Source organism: Bubalus kerabau, chromosome 13 (genome assembly GCF_029407905.1).
Source record: "Bubalus kerabau isolate K-KA32 ecotype Philippines breed swamp buffalo chromosome 13, PCC_UOA_SB_1v2, whole genome shotgun sequence".
Lineage (NCBI taxonomy): Eukaryota > Metazoa > Chordata > Mammalia > Artiodactyla > Bovidae > Bubalus > Bubalus kerabau.
The window spans coordinates 63,330,029-63,355,255 of NC_073636.1; the positions used below are offsets into that span (position 1 = coordinate 63,330,029).

At 49.9% G+C, this 25,227-nt stretch overlaps 1 protein-coding gene across 1 annotated transcript; it reads left to right on the forward strand.

The window, feature by feature from the left end:
- The first annotated feature begins 688 nt into the window (after window positions 1-688).
- BPIFB1 (BPI fold containing family B member 1) lies at window positions 689-21,537 on the forward strand. The gene is made up of 15 exons (XM_055543225.1): window positions 689-803; window positions 3,234-3,369; window positions 4,044-4,151; window positions 5,129-5,278; window positions 6,039-6,120; window positions 9,899-9,962; window positions 11,867-11,952; window positions 12,944-13,123; window positions 13,786-13,839; window positions 14,303-14,461; window positions 17,195-17,262; window positions 17,734-17,779; window positions 18,766-18,829; window positions 19,790-19,866; window positions 21,401-21,537. The coding sequence occupies exons 1-15, from the start codon at window positions 689-691 to the stop codon at window positions 21,431-21,433; spliced, it is 1,422 nt and encodes a 473-aa protein (XP_055399200.1). The 3' UTR covers window positions 21,434-21,537.
- Window positions 21,538-25,227: the final 3,690 nt, after the last annotated feature.

The following is a 25,227-nucleotide window of genomic DNA, read 5'->3' on the forward strand; positions in this document are numbered from 1 at the left end:
GGCTGAGGTTGAGGGCTTTAAGTGCCACAATGATGGGTGGGGAAAAAAAAACAGAAGCAGAAATGTTTTGTCCTGAGCACTGAGGGTGGATATCCTGTAAGAAAATAACTAATATTTACCAAGTGCTCACCTTGCAAAAGCATGCTTACATGCTATTGCTTCTGTCGTGTCCAGCTCTTTGTGACCCCATGGACTGTAGCCCTCCAGGCTCCTCTGTCCATGGGATTCTCCAGACAAGAATACTGCAATGGGTTGCCATGCCCTCCTCCAGGGTTTCTTCCTGACCCAGGGATCAAACCCAAATCTCTTACATTTCCTGCCCTAGCAGGCAGGTTCTTTACGACTAGCACCACCTGGGAATCCAGCCATGCAAAAGGCATGGTGCTAAATGCTTTCTAGATATTATCTCATTTAATCTCAACTCCATGAAGTAGCAGTCATGATGCCTATTTTCCCGATGAGAAAACTGAGGCACAGAGAGGTTAAGTTGATTGTCAAAGGACACAGAGACCCAGTCAGGCTCCAGAGCCTACTCTCCTAACCATCTCACTGAACAGACTCTCCTGGACTCTATGACCCCAAGTCACCAGGTGTGGCAGGCCTGGCCTGGGCCTTCTCTGCTCAGCTAATGGAGTCCTCTGTGCTCATCCCAGGTTCTGCCACGTGCCACCTGCCAACCCTGAAGAAGATGGCCTACCCGTGGACCTTCACCTTCCTCTGTGGTTTGCTGGCAGCCAACCTGGTAGGAGCCACCTTAAGCCCTCCTGTGGTTCTCAGTCTCAGCACAGAAGTCATCAAGCAAAGTAAGTCTTGGCCGCCCAGGCCTTATCACTGTAAGGCAAGGGGGCAGGTGGAGCAGCCCTCCAAGGGAGGGAGGGAGTTCCCCATCACTAGGGGTATACAAGGCATGGTTGGATCCCAAGTCTTGAGTGAGACTTGACAAGGTAAGTTACAAAGGTTGGGAGGGTCTATGATCTCAAGTATTTATGATTCCAAGATCCTTTTCTTAAATTCCATGATTCTAAAACCTACTACTCTGAGGTCCACAGCCCTCAGAGGAGTATGCGGCCATCACATGCATCGATGCAAATGCCTCTCCGGCTGCTCTTGCCTAAACCCCGTTGCCAGAGCCCCTCCTCTGGGTTAGACCTAGTATGCAACTAGTCTCCAAAGCAAGCACCTTCAGCTGGGAGTCTGGCTGCCTGCACCCTAGGCACAGCTTTATCAAGCTCCAGCTCTGTGGCCCTGGCAGCTCCCTGAGCTTTGGCTTCCTCCTCTGCAAGAGGGCCTCCCCACTCCCCAGGTTGTCAGGATCATCCAATAAGACAGAAAGTGACAACCGCTTAATGACCTCTACAGCTGAACTTCTCAGCCTCAGCACTACTGACTTTGGGGATCGAATACTTCTTTGCTATAGGGGGAATGCTGTCCTGGGCCTTCTAGCTGTTTAGCAGCATCCTCGGCCCAGCTGTGACACCAAAAACGGTCCAACTGGAGCACAGAGACCAACCTTCTGCATACAGTGGGCCTGGGCTGTGGCCCTGTGCATGGGCCAGGCCCTACACAGCTGGAAGGCACTATAGCTTGTGGATGTATATCCACTAGAGAAGATGGCTCCCCTAGGATGGAAGGGGAGCTGAGAACTCCAGGCACTCCTGGGGAGGCACATATGCTCTGGGCCCACACTGAGTTGCAAGCACATGGAATTTCAGCCAGAAAGAGCTTGGAGAAGGGCAGCCATTTAGGTTTCCCAGCAGCAGAGTCTGAGTCGAGGAGCTGTGTGCAAGGGGGTGGTTTTGGAGGTGATCCCAGGCAACAGCTGCAGGAGAGCGGGAAGCAAGTCAGGCAAAGGCAAGCCAGTTATCACTGGGAACTGGGGCTCAGTCCCACTGGGCAACTGCGTTAGTCAGGGCCAGTCAGAAGGCAGAAACCACACAGTAAGCCCAACAGATGGGTTTGTATCAGATATTATTGGCACGAATTGAAACACTGGGAAACCAGCTAAAAAGGAATAAAGAGAGAATGCCAAAGAATCCCCTAGGGGTTGGGATGCAGCAGGGAGCTGAAATCCAAGTACAGAAAAAACCTGGTGGGGAGAATCCTCCCCCAGAACTCATGGGGGGAGAAGGTTGAAGCCCCCAGAATGGTGGGGAAATTCCCTGAACTGTCCCAGGTCAGAGTCGGTCCTTGGTTGACAGGCTGAGGCCAGATGGCAGAGAACTGCCTGCCAGGGAGCCAATGGAATTCTCTGCAGGAGGGACTACCATTGATTCACTGGGAAGCTGTCTCTGGCAACTACCTAGAAAGGAGCCGGGGGTCACTGGCTGCCCAAGGAAATCCACTCAACTCCCAGCCCGAAGTCTTGGGAGATGATACCACTGGAGCTGGGCAAGAGGAGCATGCCAGGGCCAAGCTTCTTATTCCTCCTCCATGTCCTTCCAGAACCTCGACAGACAGTACTGAACAGTGCGCTGGCTGGCAAAGGAGGCTTATTTATGGGGGTCAGCTCCATCGTCACAGTGCAGGCTAAAAGGCTAGCTTGGTCTCCACGAGGCACTAACACACAGGGATTCTGGGACACGGTGGGGGACACACACCCAAGTCATCCTGCCCAGGGGTGGAGGGAGGGAGGCAGGATCTTTATACACCAATTCCCACCAGTCATTCATTGGCTGAGGGCTGCTCTCCAATGCCACTCTCAGCATCAGCTCTCCAGCACTCTGACCTGCTCTGCACACAAGCCAAATGGGCTCTAGTCTTCAGGGGAGACGTCCAGCAGGGACCAGAACCCAGGGCTCCCGGATCTTCCTCTATACAGCACCTGGGGCTCTTTGGGTAACAGGCCCATGGAAAGCAGATGCCAGGGTATCATTAGCAAGTTCGTTTCAGCAGCAAAACAGCCCCAAACAAGGCCTTAGGAGCTCCCGGCCTCTCGGAGTGTTTGCCAGTGGATAATGAGAGACACGTAGGTCCCTGTTCCGGGTGTCCTGGCCGACACTCCTGGCGGAGGCTGGCAATGTTCAAGGTGGGAATGGTCCCGTCCATGCCCAGCCACAGTCTCATGTGAACATAATCTATCTGGACCATCATCCTCAGAATGAAGCCATCCCTACCCTCAGCTTATGTCCCAGTCCAAGTAGCCCTGAGTGATGTCCACTCCTAGCCTGGAGCCCCCACCAAGCCATCCTCCTTGCCCCTCCCGCTGGACCCTAATCCCTGGGATCTGTCTCCAGTGCTGGCTCAGAAACTGAAGAATCACAATGTTACCAACACCCTGCAGCAGCTGCCACTGCTCACTGCCATGGAGGAGGAGTCATCCAGGGGCATTTTCGGCAACCTGGTGAAATCCATCCTGAAGCATATTCTCTGGTAAGTGGAGCAGAACCAAGCTGGGAGCTGGCTCTTTGCCCACTCCTCTGCCCTGGACACGCTTTGCATGGTCAACAAGCGTTGGTTGGTGTCAACTCTGTGCCTGGCTGTGAAGGATGGATCAAAAAAAGCCTCTCCTTCAGAGGCTCCCAGAGGAGTTACCAAGAACCATAAGAGGGACCCAGGAACCCTAAGAGGGAAGACCCCAGAGGAAAATCACCTGGGGTGGGAGGATGAAGAGAAAAGGTGATGCTTCTCAGCGGTGGGGACAGGTGAGCCAATGACTCCATGGTCACCAGAAGACAAGAAGAAATGGCATTTTGGGCATAGAGACTGACCTGGGCAGAGGCAAAGGGTAAGGGTGGGTCAGAATGGCTGGTGCTCAGACCCCAAGGCCAAGAGGGAGAGGTCAAAGGGGCCAGGGCACAGAGGGTCTTACAGGTCAGCCCCAGAAGCTCAGGTTCATCTCCTGAGTTAGGAGGGGAGCCATGCAAATGTTCCAGACAGTGGGGAGGAGGAGGGGAGCAAAACCATGCCGAGGGGAGTCAGCAGACAGGGCTTGGGTCCAGCTGCTGCCTGGACACTTTGGGGGACAGCTAAGATGGGGACCAGTCTGGGGATGATGCTCAGTTGAATACGAAGCATGAATTTTAACCCGCCCATGTCCCATCCAGGATGAAAGTCACCTCAGCCAGCATCGGTCAGCTGCAGGTGCAGCCCCTGGCCAACGGCCGGCAGCTGATGGTTAAGGCCCCCCTGGACATGGTGGCTGGATTCAACGTGTGAGTGTCCCCTGAGTCGGGCACCGTGAGCCGGACAGTTTCTTCCACTCATTCTCCCCGCCCCCATTCTCCATGCAGGAAAAGAGAGTTCCAAGCAGAGGGGAGAATAAGGGCAAAGGCCCACAGGCAAGAGTGCAGTTGCCTGGTTCACAGGGTGGCCTAAGAAAGGAGGGGAGAGGACAGCCTGGTGGGAGGTCAGAGCATACAGGGCCTGTGGGCCAAGGTGAGGACTTGGTTTTACCAAGGAAGACAGGAGCCATGCAGGGTTCTGAGCAGAGGAGGGATTTGACGTGATTTCACATTCTTCAAGAAGCCTCCTGGCTGCTGCGGGGGCAGGGGGGCAAGGGTGGAGGCAGGGAGGTTATCCAGAAGCTACTGTAATAATTCAGGAGGAGACAATAAGAGTGTGGACCAGGGTTTAGGAGCAGGAAGGTAGTGAGAAGAAGCTGGATTCAAAATATGTCTCAGAGGACACAAGAGGATTTGCTGATGGATTCAATTAGGGCTCGGGGTGGGAATAGGGTGGTGTGGAGGTTGAAGGGCCAAGACAGTATGGAGTGGCCAGAAAGCAAGGCAGGGAAGATCAAGAGAGGAGAGGGATTGGGGAAGGATCCCTAGTTCAGTTTGTGTGTATTAGATGCTCAGTCGTGTCCAACTCTTTGCGACCCTATGGACTGTAGCCGGCCAGGTTCCTCTGTCTATATACACGTTAAATCTGAGACACCAGTAAGACGTTTGAGAAAGAATTTAGGTGTAAGTTTGGAAACTGGCAAGTGTAGAGGATTTAAATCAGAAGAGGAATCCAAACACCGAGCCTGGGACACAGTGAGGTATACACATAAGGGGATGAGGAGAGCCCAGCATGGAGCCTGAGAAGGGAGGAGCAAGAGGCAGGAGGCGGAGGTGGACAGCAACTACGGCTTGATTCGGCCTCAGGCCAGGCTGGAGCTCACAGCCTGGGGCTCCTCCACTCCCAGGCCCCTTTTCAAGACCGTTGTGGAGCTGCACGTGGAGGTGGAGGCCCAAGCCATCATCCACGTGGAGACTAGGGAGAAGGACCACGACCGCCTGGTCCTCAGCGAGTGCTCCAACACCAGCGGGAGCCTGCGCATCAGCCTGCTGCACAAGTGAGTGCCGCCACCTCTCCCCGGGCCCCTTGCACACCTGGGAGGGAAGCCAGGTGGTGCCCTGGCCCCATTTTACAGATGGAGAACACTGAGGCCCACAGAAAGAAAGGGACTTTTCCCTCCTGGTTCCTGGTCTGGGGCTCCTTTCAGGAAATCGGTGACACCTAAGAGAGCTGAAGGGTGAAGCAATAATGATGGGATCTCAGGCATCGTGCCAGAAATTGGAACAAACATTTGAAAGTGGAGAGGAGGCTCTTTTCTGGGCCCCAAACCACCACTGGCAGGCTTGCGTGCAGCCATGGGTCTAAACTACAGAGTCAGGCGAGCATAATGCAACTCTCGCATTTACTGTCCAGACAACATTCTGGACAAGTCACCTCCCCGTGCCTCACCTCCATAGTGAGAGGATGAGATCGGGCAGTGTCCTCAAGTAACCAGCTGAGTGAAGGGCACACAACAGCTGCTCAAAGACGGGATGCTTCCCTCCATCCCTCCTTAGCAGGAGAATGGGGGAAATGCCCACTGCCTTCATTCCAGTGTCCAGATAACATTGCTAAAGACAACCCCCAGCCCATGTCCTTGAGAACCATCTGCCACTATCTTCCCCAGGCTCAGGGGCTACACCCAGCCCTGTCTCTAACAGGCCCTGTGCCTTGGGCAAGTTCCTTCCTTCCCTGGACTTGGTCTCGCCTCTGTAACACAGGGGAGAGGTGACCATCCCTGACCCACTTCATCTCTCCCCTCTTTTCCTCCCTCAAAGGCTCTCCTTCCTGCTCAAATGCTTAGCCGACAAGGTCATAAGCCTTCTGACACCAGCGCTCCCCGAACTGGTGAAAAGCGAGGTAAGTAGAGTCAGCGTTTCTCTGGTCTGTGAAGCCTGCCCCCCTGTGGGTCAGAGGTGGAACTGCAGGCTGGTGCTAAGGGACCTGTGTCTCCTTTGAGTGGGAAGTTTCTGGGCTTGAGTCATTCTTTCAGCAGTGGATCCTTGTGGTCAAGGTAATGAAACTGCCAAAAGACAGCTGAGGGACCTTGAACAGTGATGTGCTGATAAATTGTTAACAATCGACTCAGGAGGGGTTGGAGGAAGGAAGCCCTGATTTGTAGCATTCACTGACTTCCCTGATGTAAACACCTCTTCTGTTGTCAATTTCAAGCTACTAGTGTGAATTCACTGAACAGAAATTGGGACAAACATTTGAGCAGGGTCAGGAAGAGATGCTTGGTTGCACATTATTGGATGGTGTTTCCACCATGCAGATACAATAGACATATATAATCTCAATAGCAATGGATAACGGTAAAATAGAACAGAATAATTAGGAAGCAATGAGTTTTGAGTTGACTTTGCTCTTAGCATAATTTATTTAATTGTAAGCATATACAATTTGATTTTTAATAATGTCAGGTTTATCACGAAGCTTAGAAATTCCTGAAAATTTAACAGTTGATTCTCAAAAACTGATCCAAGCTAGCTCTGTCTAGAACACCAGGATCCCACACTACCCTGGTTGTGTCATCAGGGGCTTGTTACCCAGCAGGTCTTGTTGGATTTCTTTTTCTGAGTCAGTGAACACGAGTCCATCTCCCTTTATATGTCCCTTATATGTCACAGATAAGCTAAAACTCAATAAGTTGGATTTATCTGCCATTATGACCATTGATTTTCACTGTGAATTCCAAGATGTGCTCACACCAATGGTTCTCCTGGGATTAAAAATACCTTATCAGATAATTAATATATTTTTTATAGTAAAACTTTTTTGACTGAAAGACGCAATACAATAACCAAAACTTTGGGAGAAAAATACCCATAATCCTCCTACCTTAACTTAGCAGCTATTTTTTCTTTTGTATATTGTTTTCCAAATCTCCATCCATCTGCACTCATACTTTTATGTGGCTGCACTCAGCATCAGTATTATTTGATATCCTCTAAGTTATATCTGTTTCCTATACCAGTCTATGATAGTCATAACTGTTTTAATAGCTGCACCATATTTAATAATGTCTTTAAATTTTTATTTATTTGTTTGTTTTATTTTTTGGCTGCTCTGGGTCTTCATTGCTGTGTGAAGGCTTTCTCTAGTTGCAATGAGCAGGGGCCACTATCTAGTTGCAGCCCATGGATTTCTCACTGTGGTGGCTTCTCTTGCTGCAGAGCACAGGCTCTAGGCACGTGGGCTCTAGTATTTATGGCACCGGAGAAGGCAATGGCACCCCACTCCAGGACTCTTGCCTGGAAAATCCCGTGGACGGAGGAGCCTGGTGGGCTGAAGTCCATGGGGTCACTAAGAGTCGGACACGACTGAGCAACTTCACTTGCACTTTTCACTTTCATGCATTGGAGAAGGAAATGGCAACCCACTGCAGTGTTCTTGCCTGGAGAATCCCAGGGACGGGGGAGCCTGGTGGGCTGCCGTCTCTGGGGTCGCACGCAGTCGGACACGACTGAAGCGACTTAGCAGCAGCAGTTATGGCACATGAGCTCAGTAGCTGCAGCTCACAGGCTCTAGAGTGCAGGCTCAACAGCTGTGGTGCACAGACTAATATGCTTCCAGAATGTGGAATTTTCCCAGGGGATCAAACCTGTGTCTCCTGCATTGACAAGCAGATTCTTATGCACTGTATCACCAGGTAAATCCTATTTAATACTTTCTAAAACCTTTCCAGAGAGCCTTTTGAAAGGAATAATTTTGTAAAACTTAGCTTTACTTATGTGAGATTTTTTTTTTTTTAAGAAATTTTTCTTCTACTTAAAGGTGACAGTTTCTTAAAGTAGGGCTCAGCTGGAAATTTTTTCCCAGCTTCCGGCAAAATCACATTTTAACTGGCATTATACTTTACTAGCTAAAAATATATCTTCCACTAGAAAAGATAGCAAGAACCTGGGATTATAAAATGTTCTTTGCATAATAGCCTGTTTTTAAGAGTCAAAAGCCGAATACAGTGAGCAATTTGAAAAACTGAGAAACAGTTTGAGAAAATATCTGCTTTTAAGGGTGAAAAGCCAAATCCAGTGAACAATTTGAGAAAACTGGCCTTCCATCAATCATCATGATTTCCCACCAGAAATCACTGGATTCGAGACTACCTCCTACGAATATTTCACGTGGCAAGAAAGGAAAAGGGGCAGCATGTTTAAATGTGGCAGGAGCCCACCTAGAAAATGCTATAGCCCCTTTCAGCATGGGTCCCAATGCCAGCTGCCCTTCAGAACTTCCTGGGAGGGCTTTTTTAAAATACTGATATCAGGGCTTGACCTCAGAGATTCAGATTTAATTGGTCTGGTGGGCCCTGGTATCTCAGAGGATTCTAGCTCCCCCAAAGGAGGATTTTAACATGTCACCATGGTTGAGACCCAAGGGTGGAACTAAAGGGAGGGGAATTTTGAGAGGGTGTGCAGAGAGAGCCAGGAACACCTTTCCCACGAGTAACAGGCAGAGAATGTTGGGAGTCCTTGAGCCCAACTCCTCCATCCTCCCTGGGCTCAGGGTTGGCAAAGCAGCTGGAGAAGGGCAAAGCAGCTGGCTTTTCATAGGAAAAATGAACATTTATCAAAGTAAATAGTCATTTCTCAAAAGTAGCAAAAGGTGGTCAACCAGAAGGTTCTTCACTGGTGAATTTTAACCTAAGACAAAAGGACAGCGTCTCAAAGCACTGCCCTGGAAAACAGGCTGCTTCGAGCAAGGAGCAAGGCCTTTGGGGCCCAGGATCAAGTGAGGTGAATGTTTAACTTCCTTCCCAAGCAGAACAACCAAGGCTGGGGTTGTCACTGTGACATTTGGTCCCCATAGTTGTTCGTTTCGGGGGCTGTCCCGTGTACTGGGGGAAGCTTAGTATCACCCTCGGCCTCCACCCACTAGGTGCTAGTAACACTACCCTGTAAACTGCGACAATTGAAAATGTCTTCAGAAATTTCCAAATGTCTCTTGGGAGACAAAATCACCCCTGCAGAGAACTGCTGAATTTTTTTTTTTATTTTAGTTTTATTTTTACTTTTTGGCCAAGCCACACAACATGTAGGATCTTAGCCCCTGACCAGGGATTGAACCTGCATCCCCTGCATTGGAAGTGCAGGGTCTTAACCTCTGGACTGCCAGGGAATTCCCGAGAACAGCTGGAATTTTCAGGGGAGAAGAATTCAAGGGGCAAAGAGATGTGTTGGGGCTAGAAACCCACAAAGAATGTTTACCAGTCTGGTTGCGTCTGTCTTTCTGGCCTCTGTTCTAATGTGACACATGCAAGGAAGTCAGTACCAAGGGTTGACTGAAGAAGTGAATGAAGGAACGCATTCTGGATTTCCCTGTTATGGGAACATGGGCTCTTGTGAATACGATGAGTCTCATGGGGAGGACAGCTGGCAGGTCAGGCACACCTGGACACGGGGCAAGGGACAAATCATTGCAAAAGATCCCAGGGGACACCAGAAGCTGTGGTGATCTCTGAGCAGTGGTGGTGGTTGGGGGAGTAGACGCATCACTGAGTCCTCAAGCACATGGGTGAAAATTTGGCTGGCCGTGGGTACAGGGGCGGGACTCAGCCAGGTGAGCTGGGCACGGGTCACTGTGGGGCTGTGTGCTGACCCTGGCTGATGGAGGCCCTGCATCTGTGTTGTTGCAGCTGTGTTCTGTGCTCAAGGCGGGCTTTGAGGACATGCGTGGGGAACTCTTGAACCTGACGAAGGGTAGGTGCACCACTCTCTCTCTCTCCTTTTTTCTTGACTGCTGAGCTGACCTCCAAGCACTGCCTCTGCCCTCTGCCCAAGGCAAGCCTCCCCTGGTCAGGCCTGAGCAGCAACTCAGCCTGGTAGCAAGAGGGATAAGCATCATCTGATCTCTGCCCAGGATGAACAGACAGGATATCACCACAGCTGTGATTTCATGAGTACATAATACATGCAAGGTTCTATGTAAGCCAGTGGGTGCCCAGATAAACCCAAGTTCAAATTCCCATTCTGCCACTGATTTGTTCCATGGCTTTGAAAAAGGGGGCTTATACATCCCTGCCTCCAGGATTGTTGAGGATTAAAATGTTATGGGAGAGTGCCTGGTACATGGCAGATGCTCTGCCTGGCACAGAGAGGTGCTTACAGATGTGTGCTGGATGGATGGATGGATGGATGGATGATTGGATGGATGGCTGGCTGGCTGGATGGCTGGCTGGCTGGCTGGATGGATGGATGGATGGATGGATAGATGGCTGGCTGGATGGATGGATGGTTGGATGGATGGATGGATGGATGATACAGAGACTACTGTGGGCTATCAGAGAAGAGGGATCAAGGGAAGAAACAAATTGTATCCTCAGACCCTTCACAGTTAAAGTCTGAATTCTTGGACCCCCTCAGAGAGGGGATTGGTGGGGAGAAGAAAACTCTACCATCTACTCTTTGGGGATCTGAAGAGGCTCATTCAAAGAGCCACCAGAGAGGATTAGGAAGAGGAGAATGGTATCAATAGGTTTTCAGCATCTATAGAGCACCCACTTTGGGCCAAGTCCTTGGGCTGCTTCACTGACTCCTCAGACAACTCCATGAAGTAGCGATCATTATCCCACTTAACAGATAAGGAAACTGAGGCTCATAAATGAAATCATTTGTCCAGTTCACAGGAGGAATTAGTGATAGGGGAAGGCTTAAACCCAATTCTGTAAGTTTCAAGTCTGATTCATTCAGATCTGAATGAGCTGATTTTGCTAGGTGTCAGTCCTGTACAATCTACAAGGCAAGTATCCTACTGCCTCCCCATTTTGGGCCTGGAGAATGCCAGAGACTGTATAGTCCATGGGGTCACAAAGAGTCGGGCAGGACTGAGCGACTTTCACTTTCACTTTCCCCATTTTAAGATGAGGAAACTGAGGTTCAGAGGCAGGAAGAGGCTAGCCTAAGCTACTAGGGCAAGAACCCCAAGTCTATCCAGCTCCTCTGTTCCCTGGGGCAGAGCAGGAGGGTTCCCCAGGCTCCCCAGGCTCCACAGGCTCTCCCAGAAGCAGGCAGACTAAGGAAGGAACTTCCCACATCCCTCCCTGATCTCTATTCTCCACCCGACAGCTAGGGCAGATGAGACACCACTGCCACCTGGTGGCCAAGTGGGGAATCCCGAGGAGGACGCAAGGGATCCCTAGGACAGACCCAGACCCTGCCAGGGTGGAGGGTACCGATCAGACTGGTGGGGGAAGTGGAGAGGTATAATCAATAGGTCAGTTTTGTTCCAAACCAAAATGTTGACACAGGACCAACTGAGTTCAGATCCTTTTACAGTATGACCTTGAGCAAGTCATGCCACTTTTCTGAGCCTTGGTTTCTCTATCTGTGAAATGAGGGTCATAGCAGGACCTAAGGTTATTATGAGGATTCCATGAGCTAACATGTGTACAATTTAACGCTTTACCAGGTGCTTGATAAATCTCAGCTTGATAAGTCTCATCATATTTATCATTGTCCTTATCAGCATCATCATGACTCCTGCTCCTACCCCTGCACACCCGCCCCCACCCCGAGCAAAAATGGTGCTTCAGCCAAGAGCAACTTCCCACCAAGCCATCCAATACTGCCCTCCATCCTCACAGAATTTTCTTCTCCCTGAGCAGTGCCCATGTCTCTCAATTCTGAGCACCTGAAGCTTGATTTTATTTCTCCTGTCATCGACCACAGTGTTGTCCATCTCATTCTGGGGGTGAGTATCATGGGACCTCTAGAGGGAACTGGGGACATTCCTTCCCTTCTCTGACCACCAGTAGTCAGAGACCATTGATCTGCTTCAGGTGAGAAAACACGGGTCACAGTACACACAGGCAGACTTAGAAAAGTCTCAACAAGCTGACCACGTCCCACATAAACCATTCTGGCAAAGAAAATTCAGTGTACGGGCCACACACAGAATATTGACCCCAATGACCCAACCTCTTCCAACCTTGATTTCCGCCATCAGGGGCCAGAGTAGGAGGGACTCTTGGTCTTTCTCTCAGGCAAGCCCCTGACAATCTCAAATATCTGGTGATTCTGAACAAGAGCCCAGGATGCAGACACATCATGGAGGATCACACAGATCTAAATTTCTCTTCCAGCTCCAAAACTCTCTGGCTGTGTGACTTGGGATAAGTTTCTTCACCTCTCTGAGCCTCAAATTCTTTTGTAAAATGTAATAACACAGTCACTAAGGAGAGGAGGGAACGATACCACATGTGGCCTGGCAGGCAGGAGGCGCCCAGCAACCATCAGTTCTTTCTCAAATATGGAGCCACCCACCACACGGGGGGCTGGACACCCTCTGGGACCAGGCCAAGCAAGGCAGCATGAACCTCAGACCTGTTTTCATGGACCCCTGGAAAACTGCAACACCAAACATTCCCATCCATTCTGCTGCAGTCTTGAATTTTCTCTTCCTCTAAAGGGTTTCTGGGGTGTCTAAGAAGTTGAAACCTAAGTACCAAACAAGACGTCTAGATTTTTTAAAAACCAGAGATTACCTGAGGGGTGCAGATGGAGTCGGTGTTGCTAAGTAGCTGAGATAGCCCTTCATCTACAACAGCCAGGCACTGACTGCCAGGCTAAGCTTCCTGGGGGCAACTGCAAAAAGAGAAACCGGCTGGAGGGTGTCATTTCCTTCTAGGTTATTACTAGATACACTGTGGAGCTTGAGTTCTCTCTGCTCTGTGTCTCTGCAGGCCAGGTTGTTCAACTCGGAAGGAAAGGTGACTAAGCTGTTCAGTGATGCTGGGGATTCCCTGAATCTGCCCACCCTGAACCAGACCCCTTTCAAGCTCACCGTGAGGAAGGATGTGGCGGTCGCTATCATAGCTGCCTTGCTCCATTCGGGAAAACTCACAGTCCTGTTGGACTATGTGGTAAGTCTCAGCATGGAACAGAGCCTGAAGCCAGCTCTGCTGCATCATGGGTATTTCCTGAATCAAAGAGGGCGTAAGGACCCCCCTCCCCAAGCAGGAACCTCCTTTCAGGATCAATTTACATACTTCCAGCAACGGAGAGCTCACTCCTTCCTTGAACAGAGCCTGCCTCTGACATATATATAACTAGAAAGCTGAAAACCTCCTGTAGCATCCAGCACCAGTCCTCGTTCTGCCTTCCTGGAACTGAAACACCTGCTTCCTCTGTCAGATAACAGTTCTGTCCAAAGGGCATCTTAGGTATTGACTGGGCACGGCGATGCAATGCTGCCGTCCACTGCAGGGCCCACGGCAGGCATCGCTCATCTCCCAGCGCCCTCCTCCCTGTTGAGCCCGGATTCTGTCACAGCCACGGAATCCTTATTAACCCAGCACAACAGAAAACCACCACCAATCCACAGTAAACGTTCAGGCTGGCTGGGACTGCATTCCCAACAGCCACTGACATAGAGGCTGTTTCCCACCAGGGGCAGGCACATGCACTGGGCCACCAGGCTCTCCCAGCTTCTCTGGGGTTTGGGGGATCCCGGCAGCAGAACTGCTGGAGGTGTGTCTCCCCTGTCCCCACCAGCTGACCGGCTCTGACCTCCTCTCTTCCTCAGCTTCCTGAGGTAGCCCGCCAGCTGAAGTCAAGCATCAAGGTGATCGACGAAACGGTTGGTCCACTTGCCATCTGCAGCCTGGAGGGTGTTTGCTGTGGTCTGTCTGCTGGCGTCTGGGGAGGGAGGGAGGTGTGGGACCACTCTGTCCCCCCAGCACTGGTGGCTGTAACACACTGCTCCCTGTCCTCATGGAGATTTCACTCTAACAGGACAGTTAGTGGTGACAAAGAACAGATAGATTCTAGGGGTTATAGGAGAACTGCCAGGGTATCTGAACCAGCCTGGGAGATGAGGGAGGGCTTCCCTGAAGGAAAACGTATTCCAGGCGGAGGGAGAGTCCAAACCAAAGACTGTGAGATGGGCAGAACAACAATTTATTCCAGGATCTGAGGAAGCACAGAGAGGAATGGGGGAGTCCAGGAAGGTGGGCAGTGGCCAGGTCTCACGGGACCACATGGGGCTCGTGGACTACGGGGACGCACTTGGGAGGCGTCATATGGGTCTGATGTCCTTCCAGGCAGCAGCGCAGCTGGGGCCCACACAGATCGTGAAGATCATGAGTCAGACGACCCCAATGCTCATTCTGGACCAGGGCAACGCCAAGGTGGCCCAACTGATCGTGCTGGAAATATTCGCCACCAATAAAGACAGCCGCCCCCTCTTCACCCTGGGCATCGTGAGTTCAGTTGTCTGAGACGTTGACAGCAACCTTGGGAATCCCCCTGTTCACTGTTCTTGTTCACCCGCTCTTGCTTTGCTAAACCTTTCTGCCACTCTTGTTACCTCGCGGAGCTAGGGGAAGGGAATTTTGAACCAAGAATCAGGGGCTTTGGTGGCTCAACTCTTAATTAGTCAGAATCTTTAAGCAGACATTTAACTCACATGCACAAAGGGAATTGCATTAGCTCATATACCTGAAGGAGAAGGCAATGGCAATCCACTCCAGTGTTCTTGCCTGGAGAATCCCAGGGACAGCGGAGCCTGGTGGGTTGCCGTCTATGGGGTCGCACAGAGTCAGACACGACTGAAGTGACTTAGCAGCAGCAGCAGCAGCAGCATATACCTGAAAAGTCCAGGTCAGTGCTGGTTTCCAGAATAGCTGTATCAGGTGTTCAAACAATGTCATCTTCATTCTTCTCTCTTCCCATCTGGCAGCCTTGTTTTTCCTTGTGTTGCCTTCATCCTCAGGTAGTTTGTCCCTCTTGGAAGTGCCCCGAACCCACATCAGGCTTATAACCTATCAACTTGGCAACCTCAATGGAAAAGCTTCTCTTTCCCAGTAGTTCCAGCGAAAGTTCCAAAACTGACTCTCATTGGATGACTTAGGGTCAAATGCTCACTAATGAACCAATCAGCGTGACCAGAAAAATGAAATATGTAAATTTTCTGAGCTGGGACATACACACATAGACACACACACACATCCCAAATTGGGAGATTAGGGTTGGCTCTGTCCAAACCACAGGCCTAGAAGGAAAGGGGATAATTCCTCTTCCTCTTCCAAAAGATAAACAGAACTAAGTCATCTCCAAGTAAGTTCTGAATTGCTTTTCTCAGTAACAAAGCAGGTCAGATCTCAGAGCTTCCATTTAGAAGGACCCTGTGGATAAAGATCTGGGGGTGGGCTCATCAAAGGACAGGCCCAGTAGAAGATATCTTAGGTAGGACCCCTAGAAACAGGCCCAAGACAAAGACCCTTAGAAAAATGCTGTACTGGGGGAGAGCTCCCAGGAGAAGGACTGAGCAAGGATGTGGCCTCAGCTGGAAGCTGGCTTCTGCTTCATCGCACAGTGAGCTCTGGAGCATGGTGGCGCCATGGGGTTGAGCCCAGGCTGAAACAGGAAGGCCAGCCTCTTGTATGCCCTTGTCTGTCAGTTACTGGTCACTAACTGCCCCCAAGGTAGGAAGAACATAACCTCCCAGCAAAGACAAGTCCCCAGACCAGGGAACGGCTGGGAACTGTTAGCAGCAGTGACACTCAGCAGCTGAGGAATGGGTGCCCCAACCAAAAAAGGGGGATCTGAGTGGGGCACCAACTGCATCCTACAGAGGACAAGGTGAAGGAAGAGACGAGGCAAGATCCATGGTTGGGCCCTGGATAAGCAAGGCCTTCCATGCCTAGCCAAGGAGTCTGGACAGCACCTGATTGTCAGAGGCCAACGTTACCCTCTCCTTACAGGAGGGTGGCTGCAGGCCCTGTGCAAGCTGTCCACACGCCTTGTCAGTGGGCACCATTCACACAACTACAGGGTGCATGGTGCCCTGGCTTCCCCTGAGGGTGTGGGGATACCCTGATCCCCTGACAAGCAGGGAGAGGGGACTGACCCCAGCCAGCCTCACTCCCTGGGGACTTCCCTTCCATGGCCAATAGCAGGCACTTTTCAAAGACCACGATCATTGGTCAGGGAACTAAGACCCACATTCCACATACGTTGTTCAGTCGCTCAGTTGTGTCCGACTCTTTGCCACCCCATGGACTACAGCATGCCAGGCTTCCCTATCCTTCACTACTTCCTGGAGTTTGTTCAAACCCATGTCCATTGAGACAATGGTGCCATCCAACCATCTCATCCTCTGCCACCCCTTTCTCTTCCTGCCCTCAATCTTTCCCAATGTCAGGGTCTTTTCCAATGAGTCGGCTCTTCACATCAAGTGGCCAAAGTGTTGGAACTTCAGCTTCAGAACCAGTCCTTCCAATGAATATTCAGGGTTGATTTTCTTTAGGATTGACTAACTTGATCTCCTTGCTGTCCAAGGAGACTCCCAAGATCTTCTCAGGCACCACAGTTCAAAAGCATTCCATCCGGCATAGCCTAAAAAGAATTAAAAATTAAGAAAAGACCTCCAAGCCCAGGCCTGCCAGAGAAGTCTGTTCTCTGGGTGCAGCTGCCCTGGAGCCTGGTACTCAGCTCACCTGAGTCTAAGGGTCAAGATGCTGGATGTATCTACCTGTGTTTGAGACTGGCTCAGCTTCTGACTTTTGCAATAATAATAACTGGTTAACAGTCACCATCCGGCCTGTCCCTCAGTTTACACACCTCTACAATGGGATAATAATGGGACTTATTTCACAGAGTCATGAGGATCAAAGGAGATAATCAGATAAAGCTCATAAAACACCATCTGACACACAAGGAGGGCTCCCGTGGACATGGGCTCCTGTCATCATTGTCATCAGCAGCAATCCTATGCGCAACCTTTTCATTGGCGCATGGGTACAGGTAACAGCCCTGTACCCATAGAGAAGGAATCTGAGGCCCACAGAGGTCAGACCCTTTCCCAAGGTCACAGCCAACAGCTGAGATTCAGACCATGTCAGCTTGACCCCAGAACTTCCGTGCAGAGCCCCACACCCAACCCCTGACAAAAATCCTCTAAATAAATGGGTCCTGGGTTTCTCTTGTTGCAGGAAGCCTCCTCGGACATTCAGTTTTACGTCGAAGACAGCCTACTTGTGTTCAGCTTTAACGAAATCAGGTAAATGCAAAAATTACTGAGAAGGTTCTGGAGATGGAAATGAGTCTGCCTGGTGACCACTGCTTTCTTTAAACACCCAGTGTCTTGAACCTCTGGGGTGTGAGTATCGCATGAAGGCTGCTTGGGGATGGGCAGAAAGGGAAAGGCCACCTTGCCTGGATGGTCTCCTCCATTCACCATGGTCCTCACTCCTGGGGGTGATCTTTCTGCCTGCTTTTTGGGCAACCATGTGCCTGCTATCTCCCCCGATTCCCTCGCACGTTGCAACGTAAACTCATTCCAGTGTAGGAGGGCATTACAAAGTAAGCTCATGAAGCAAGGGTTTCATGTGGGTCCCTGCTGTATCCAGAGCCTGCGCCATGTCTGGTGCATGGTAGGTGCTCGGTAAATAGTTGTTGAATGGATGGATGGATGGATGGATGAATGGATGCGACTCCAAGGGACCAGCCTCATGGGCATCTTCTCTTGCAGAGCTGATCGGATCCATCTGATGAACTCAGACATTGGTGTGTTCAACGTGAGTATGAACAGATTTTCCCTGGGGATGCAGGAGATTGCCCAGGATGATCCACCGCAAAAGGAGACATTGCCTAGGAATGGCTTTGAATAAAGTCCCCACAGGCAGCTCCATAGTGAGCAGGCCAGCCTTCCCAATCTTAGCCACAAAGTCCAACCGCCTGGCTCAAGTGTTTACCGAGCACCTACTGTATGCCAGATACAGCTGAGAGTCTACACATTCGCAAACACACAGATACACACAGACTTACCTTCTGTAAAGTTTTGACCATAAATTAGAAAACAAATCTATTTTATAACACATTTTGCTCATATAGACTCATCTCAGTGACCCTGGGCAGCCCCTTCTCCTGAATCCTCAGTTGCCCTGAAAAGTCAAAATGAATCAGAGATCTCAAATTGGCTGAATCCTCTCTTCAGCCATGGTGGGGTATTTGTTTCTTTGTTTGGGTGGGGGAGGCATATTTTTCCACCCTTTTGTTTTGCCTCTTAATTCTTTTTTTCTTATATATATATTTATTTATTTTAATTGGAGGTTAATTACTTTACAATATTGTATTGGTTTTGCCATACATCAACATGAATCCACCACAGGTATACACTTTTAAATATTTTTAATGGGGTGGATTCCACATGAAAATCGGGACTTCTGGCTTCCTTTGAGAAGTCAAAAACTCAGGAAACAGGATGAAATTCCTTTGGAGAATTCTGCTGAAACAGAGCAGTGGAGCCCTGGAGATTGGAGGCCAGGTGTGCATCCCAGAATGCACCACAGTCTCCCCACCTGCCTGATTTAGGGCCAGCTGGTTTGCTCCCCCCACAGCATGTCTGATCCTTGAGCCCTGGCAACTCTGACCAGCAGGGAACCTGAGACTCAGCATATTCACCCGCTGCCCTCACTACAAGGCAGGGCTGTGCCCATCTGAGGAATGGCTGAGAGGACTTCAGACTCTCAGCCAGGGTGACGGGGCTGTTTCTCTTTCACAGCCTAAACTTCTGAACAACATCACCACCGAGATCCTCACCTCCATCCTGCTGCCAAACGAGAATGGTGCGTCCCTTTGCTGTCTGATTCCCTGCTCCCCAGGACATTGAGGGCAGGCGCTTTACCTCTCCTGCCTGTGCCTCCATGTGGGGCCCCTTTCATTTATTTTCCACCTATCCTCAGAGACTTGTTCGAATTCCGCCTCCTCCAGGAAGCCTTCCAGGTCATCCTGCTGGAAATGCGCTCTCCCATCTCCAACACCCCAGCCCACTTTGCTCATTCACACCAGAACTTAGACATCCACAGAGGGTGCGGGCAATGTCCCAGGCTCATGGGCTAACAGCAGGAGAGAGACAGAAATGGAAACAACCAGAGCATGCTCAATGGACTTCTGATACACCTGGGCTCTGGTGCTGATTCTTCTGCTGGCTGCCTGGCCTTGAACAAACTACCTTATCATCCTCAGCCTCAGTTTCTCCATCTGTAAAATGGGGAAATAGCAACACCTTCCTCAGAGGCATAAAGAAGAGGTTTTTACAGAGAAGAGAGGGGGCGCCTGACACGGCCAATGCTCAACAGTTCTTGCTGTTGCTGGCTGTAGCTGGCATTGCTATTTGTGTCACTAGTGAAGGAAGCCAAGAGAAAAGCGGGCGTTATTCTTACTGAACCTCAGGTCCTGGGGGTGGGTGAACTGGTAACCTATGTCCACCCTGCTTTTTTCATGTCTTTGTTTTATTAGAGCGAGAAATCTCAAAGTATAAGCCCCTCTGCTGTGGATGATGGGAGCCCCTGATGGTTCTTGAGCAGGAATGTGAGAGGATGTGAGGGTGTCCTTTGGAACAGCCAGAAGCTGGGGCTGGAGGCAAAGAAAGGGGAGATGAGGCAGGGTGGATGCCAGAGCCAGAGGACAGGAAGCAGAGGCAGAAGTCTGAATCAGGTGTGCCACGTGCAGGAACTGTGAGCCCACTGACAGCTGCCCAACCCCACCACCAGCTCACAAGTTTCTGACCACGTTTGTGATTTCAGGCAAATTAAGATCTGGGATCCCAGTGTCAATGGTGAAAAACTTGGGATTTAAGTCGATTTCATTGTCTCTGACCAAGGTGAGTGGAGTTAAACACCCTCCCCCAGGGAGGGCACAGTCAGAGGGAGAGCCCTGGGATGGGAGATAGGGGCTGCATTCAATCCTAGCTCCCCAGGTCACTTATGGGGATGTTGGGCGAGTCCCTTCTCCTCTCAGGGCCTTGTGTCCTAGTCTGTAAGTGGAAGAGGGTGACTGTCCCAGTCTGGGGTCATGTGCCTCCAGCCTTTTCCATCCTACCTGTCATTCAGGCAGAGGGAAGGGAAAGAGGCTTTGTTAACTGTCTCCAAAGACATGTTGACATTTGACTCATTTTCAGCTGCCCACCTTCAAAATCTGTCCATACTTCAGCTGGCTTTGATGGAGAAGTATGACCACATACTGTGCATGATAACAAAAGAGGCTAAGTCTAGACTCAGGGACCAAAGAACTGGTTCAAATCCAGCTCTGCCTATTTCTAGGCAGGGATGTCTGAATATACAGGTCATGCACTAGTGAACTATTACCTAAAATGATTCAATTATCACATAAGCAGTTTATCTAAGACACATGCTGTACTTAATTCATATTGGATGGGCAACCGGTGTCCATATAACTGGGTGGCTAGAGCTTAGTGTATTTCATGTATCTCTTATTAGGGGGCATTTAGCAACTTTCTCTTCTTCTTTTTTTTTTTTTAAATCAAGTTGCAAACCATAACTCATCATTGGCAGTTTAAGTTGGAAAGGTATCATTTCACTCTATTTTTTTTTTTATGTTTTCTCCAAATTTCCTGTTTTGCTCTATTCCTTTGTTTAGGACTAGCATCACACTGATACCCTGTTTATAGTCTTATATTTTAAAATCTAGTCAAAGGAATGAATAAATGGATAGATCTGAGATCAAACAAGTATGGTTTGAAAAAAGTGAATGGTAGAACCTAGGTGGTGAGTATACAAATATTAAGCATAAAATTTTTTCAACTTTGCTACATATTTGAAAATTATCATAGTAGAAACTTGGGGGAGAATCTAATAGGTTCCATTCCTCGTATCACACTTAGTTTCCCCCAAAAAATCAGAGTGTTCTTAAAAATGTTAGCTGCCTAGGACCCAATGGATACAGTCAGGAATCTACACTTGACGAAACTTCTTGAGAGATTTGGTGATCTGCTGGAGTGGAGACGCTTGTCCTATATAATCCCAGACTGTGCACCCGGGTACTTCATCCATGCCCCAGACACCTGCGTGGTGTCACTGGTCACACACAGACCCTCCTACTCTAACCCTTCCAAGAACCCTTTATGAGTTCAGGGTCCTGACTCCCAATGTTAGCGGTCACCTGGTGAAGGACAAACCACCATAAGCCACAACAGGGCAGGATGTTAAAAAACGTTTTGAGGGGACTTCCCTGGCTATTCAGTGGCTAGGACTCCGTGTTCCCAATGCAGGGGGCACAGGTTCAATCCCTGGTCAGGGAACTAGATCCCACAGGCCACAACTAAGACCCGCTGGAGTCAAATAAATAAAATAAATAAAATTTTAAAAACTTTTTTGACTTTTATCCTCCAATTCCAGGAAGCCCTTGTGGTCACCCAAGCCTCCTCTTAGAACCTCAGCCCACGTTCCTCTCTCCCAGTGAAGACTCGCACTGTGGCCCTCCAGGGAAGGCTGTGTCTCAGTGCGAGTGTGGGAGCCAGCTCTGTAGTCTGTCCCTCCCTACAATAAATAAACTGTTTGTGACTCTTGCAGTCCAGAGTGTGTCTTTGTCCCAACTCAGGGTCATTTTGCCCCCTGGTAAGCTTAGGGACCAGACATCTGAGCCACATCTAGGTCATGTTCGAGCACATCTGAGTCAATCGGGGCCACGTGCAAGCCATGCCTTGGTGACATCAAAATACATGTGGACAAGGCCCAAGACTTTGACCACCTCCCTGAGTTTCAGGAATGAGAAAGCCAGTTGCCACCTCCTGCCTTCCATGTCAGTTTCTAGACCACCAATGTTAGGATAACCTCTCTGGCGGGGACACATATTGAGTTGACCTTGGTGATGTGGCAAGTCCAGGGCTCACTGAACAGCGTGACTCTTGGAGGCAGGCTTTGAGCTCTGACCTGGACCCCTCAATGGTTGTTTGACCCTGGGATGTGGCTCCCCTTCTCTAGGCCTCAGTTTCCTTCCCTGTAAAATGGGGAGAATTGTAGTCCCTACCTTGGAAAGCTGTGGTGAGAATGCAATGAGAGAAAATGGTTCCCGGCACCTGGGAAGTGCCCAAACAATGCCATCCGTGGGTGACGGCATTGTCATTCTTGTTACCTGAGCTCCAGGATGTTGGGTCTTATCACTGAAGTCCCTTCCAGCTGAGACGGTGCGTGACTGCCATTGTGTCCCTGGCTCCCCTGATGTCAGTAGGTTGGGGACAGACAATAAGTCTTCTGTTCTCCAGCCTTCGGGCCCATCCCAGCACATAAAGCTCATGTCCCATGGGGGCCTGGCAGGAAGGGGCAGGCGGGTGTTTCAGGAAAAGACGCTACCCAACTTCACAGTAAAAACAGCTGTAAGAACACCTCGAAACACAGAAAAGCAGCCAGAAAGGAGTTTCTCCAACAGGACATGGCTAGGCCCACACAGGGTGCTAACACTCAGGCCCTGTGCCGCATGTCCCCACGCACCCTTGACCCCCAGCCACGCTTTGCGGTCCACATCCTACACACCAGATTCCATTATTTTTCTAAGTCATGTTAAACCTGGGATTTTGAGCCCTGATTCACAAGGAACATGAGACAGTCCATCTCCATCCTGTCTGGGGTGGGGCTCCGCTGTCTCCCTAGGGTCCTACAAGGTTCGGTTGTGAGGTTTCCGCGGAGCCTGGAGAATGGGGCTGACCTCTGGTCTTTGGTAACATCTTGTCCTGATGAACAAATGGCCACCCTGCCTCAAGATCCTGTGTCAGAGGTGAGCGGCATGGACCTCTGGCCACGCTGGGGCACTTGTCCAAAACAGCCATGGCCATGGCTCCCAGGTTCCGACCACCCAGATCCCTTGGCTTCCTAGAGTTTGGTGGATGAGTAACTCTGCTATCTTACCCCGTGGGAGCAGGGAACCTCTCCACACTGGCTCCCACAGCACCGCAGAGGGACTGAGCCCCAGGTGTCCACGGGTTGCTTGCTTGATACATACTTTTATGGGCTGTCTCCCTCCCTGCCTCACTTTCCCCCTCTCCTACCAATGTCTCCTGGCACCACCTCCCAAATCGACTACCCGCTCTCAATCCTGGTCTCAAGCTCTGCTTCCGGGGAAACCAAACCAAGATGAGCATTTGTTCTGCAGGAGCAAGGATCTTACAGACCTTCAGTCCCGCAGCCTTCTCTACAGCCTATGGATCTCCCACTTGACAAGTGAAGGCACTGAGGCTCTGACGGCTCAGCCTGACTACCAAGCAGCCCCTAACCATTACACCATACTGCCTCACTCTACTCTCTGCTCCCTCATCACTCTGCAGGGTCTCTGGCCCCCATAAAGAAGAAGAGAGGTGGTCTTCTGTGCCAATCCCCTTCCAATTTGCACCCTGAAGCACAAGCAGCATCTGTACACCTCCAAGACAGGAGCCCCAGATCCAAAGCTCCAAGATTTAAGCCCCTTCTTGGACTGGGGGAGGGAAAAGTCCTTGGCTTCCTTCTGACCCTTAGCAGCAAACAACAAACACCAAGTGATGTCCAAGTAACTCTTCCTGCCTCGAAGGAATCATTGTATTTGTCTTACAGATGAGAATTCAAGTGACCACAGAGTTGTTGAAATGGTGGGCACCCAAGCCTCACCCACTTGCCCCAGCCTCCCATCTGAATCCACAGCAGGACAATGACCCAGTTTTCTTGTTCCTCAAAATAACAGGACAACTAATAGCCTCTGTTCCCTTAGAGTTACTCAGTTCCCAGCACAGGGCTAAACACTTCCTGTGGGTTAATGTTCCCATTTTACAGATGAATAGACTGAGGCTCAGAAACAAGAGTAAAGATGTCTTTTACCTCTCTGTGTACAAGCTCTTCCCAGAGCTTCCCTTTCATGGAGGAGACACTCAGGAAATCTCCCATCTCTTAGCAGAGACTAGTCAATAAGGTCAACAGAATCCACGGCACTTCAGCCAAAATATTCCCTCCTATTCTATTTAGAGAAGCCAGATATTGGAAGGGAAGGGAGACCTTGTGCGATCTCTGTACTTCTACCAACATCCTGCACCAGCCCTCGGTGGCTCAGATGAAGAAATTTACCCTAGAGCCTTTTTCTGCCAGAGGCAGGATGATAGCACTTGACAGTAATGTTGCGGCCCAACCAACAGAAATAAGGAGGACCTCCCCACTTTTAAAGCATCTTTCAAGCAAAAAGTCCATGATTTTATGAGATCCTAGAAAAAGTTCATCCCATCTGAAATATTGTCCCCAACAATATTAACATTAGCAATTAGTTCTGACATTAGCCAACAACATTATCATAGCATTTCCTGTGCAGCTGCTGCCTTCTAGGACCAGCCGTTCCACCCCAGCCCCTCTGCCCCATGCATCCAGCTCAAGAATGGAGTTTAACACCTGCCCTGACTCCATCCCTGATGGTGAAAGGGAAAGGAATTATCCACAAGGAGAACCCTATGGAAAAATCTAAAACCCTCCTAGAAGTGAGTCCTGCCCACCATTGGGATGGCTGTGCCGGCTGGGGGATGTTGGCGCAGCCAGTTACACGCATTTACCATGTGGTACCAGTACCCACGAGCGAGGACCTTTGCAGAGCAATTTGGTTGAAAGTAAGGACTTGAGGTCCTTGGAGCTGCGTGCATAGTAACATTGAATTTCCCTTTCACTGGGTAGCCAGTTTCCTCTCTGAGCCTTGACTTCAAATCCCAGTTTTGTCACATACATGCTGTGTGACCTTGAGCAGATCACTTAGCCTCTTTGGGTCTCCATTTTCTCATCTGTAAAATCAAAAATAAGATAAGCAACTTTGGGGACTTCCCTGATGGTCCAGTGATTAAGAATCCGCCTTCCAATGCAGGGGAAGTGGATTTGATCCCTGGTTGAGGAAATAAGATCCCACATGCCACAGGGCAACTAAGTCCATACACCTCAACTACTGAGCCCATGCACTCTAGAGCCTCTTCTCTGGAATAAGAGAAGCCCATGAGTCTCAACGAAGACCCAGAACAGCCAAAATTTAATTAATTATTAACTAAGCAACTTTTGGAGAACCCTTCTTATGTTCCAGACTCTGACAGCCACATGACTTGCCCCACTGACTCTTCACAATACCCAAAAGACATAGATTTATTATTCCCATTTTGCAGACATGAAAAGTGAGGCTCAGGAAGGAAAGTAACTGGCCCACACTTACTGGCCCACAGCTACTGAGTGACAGTGGG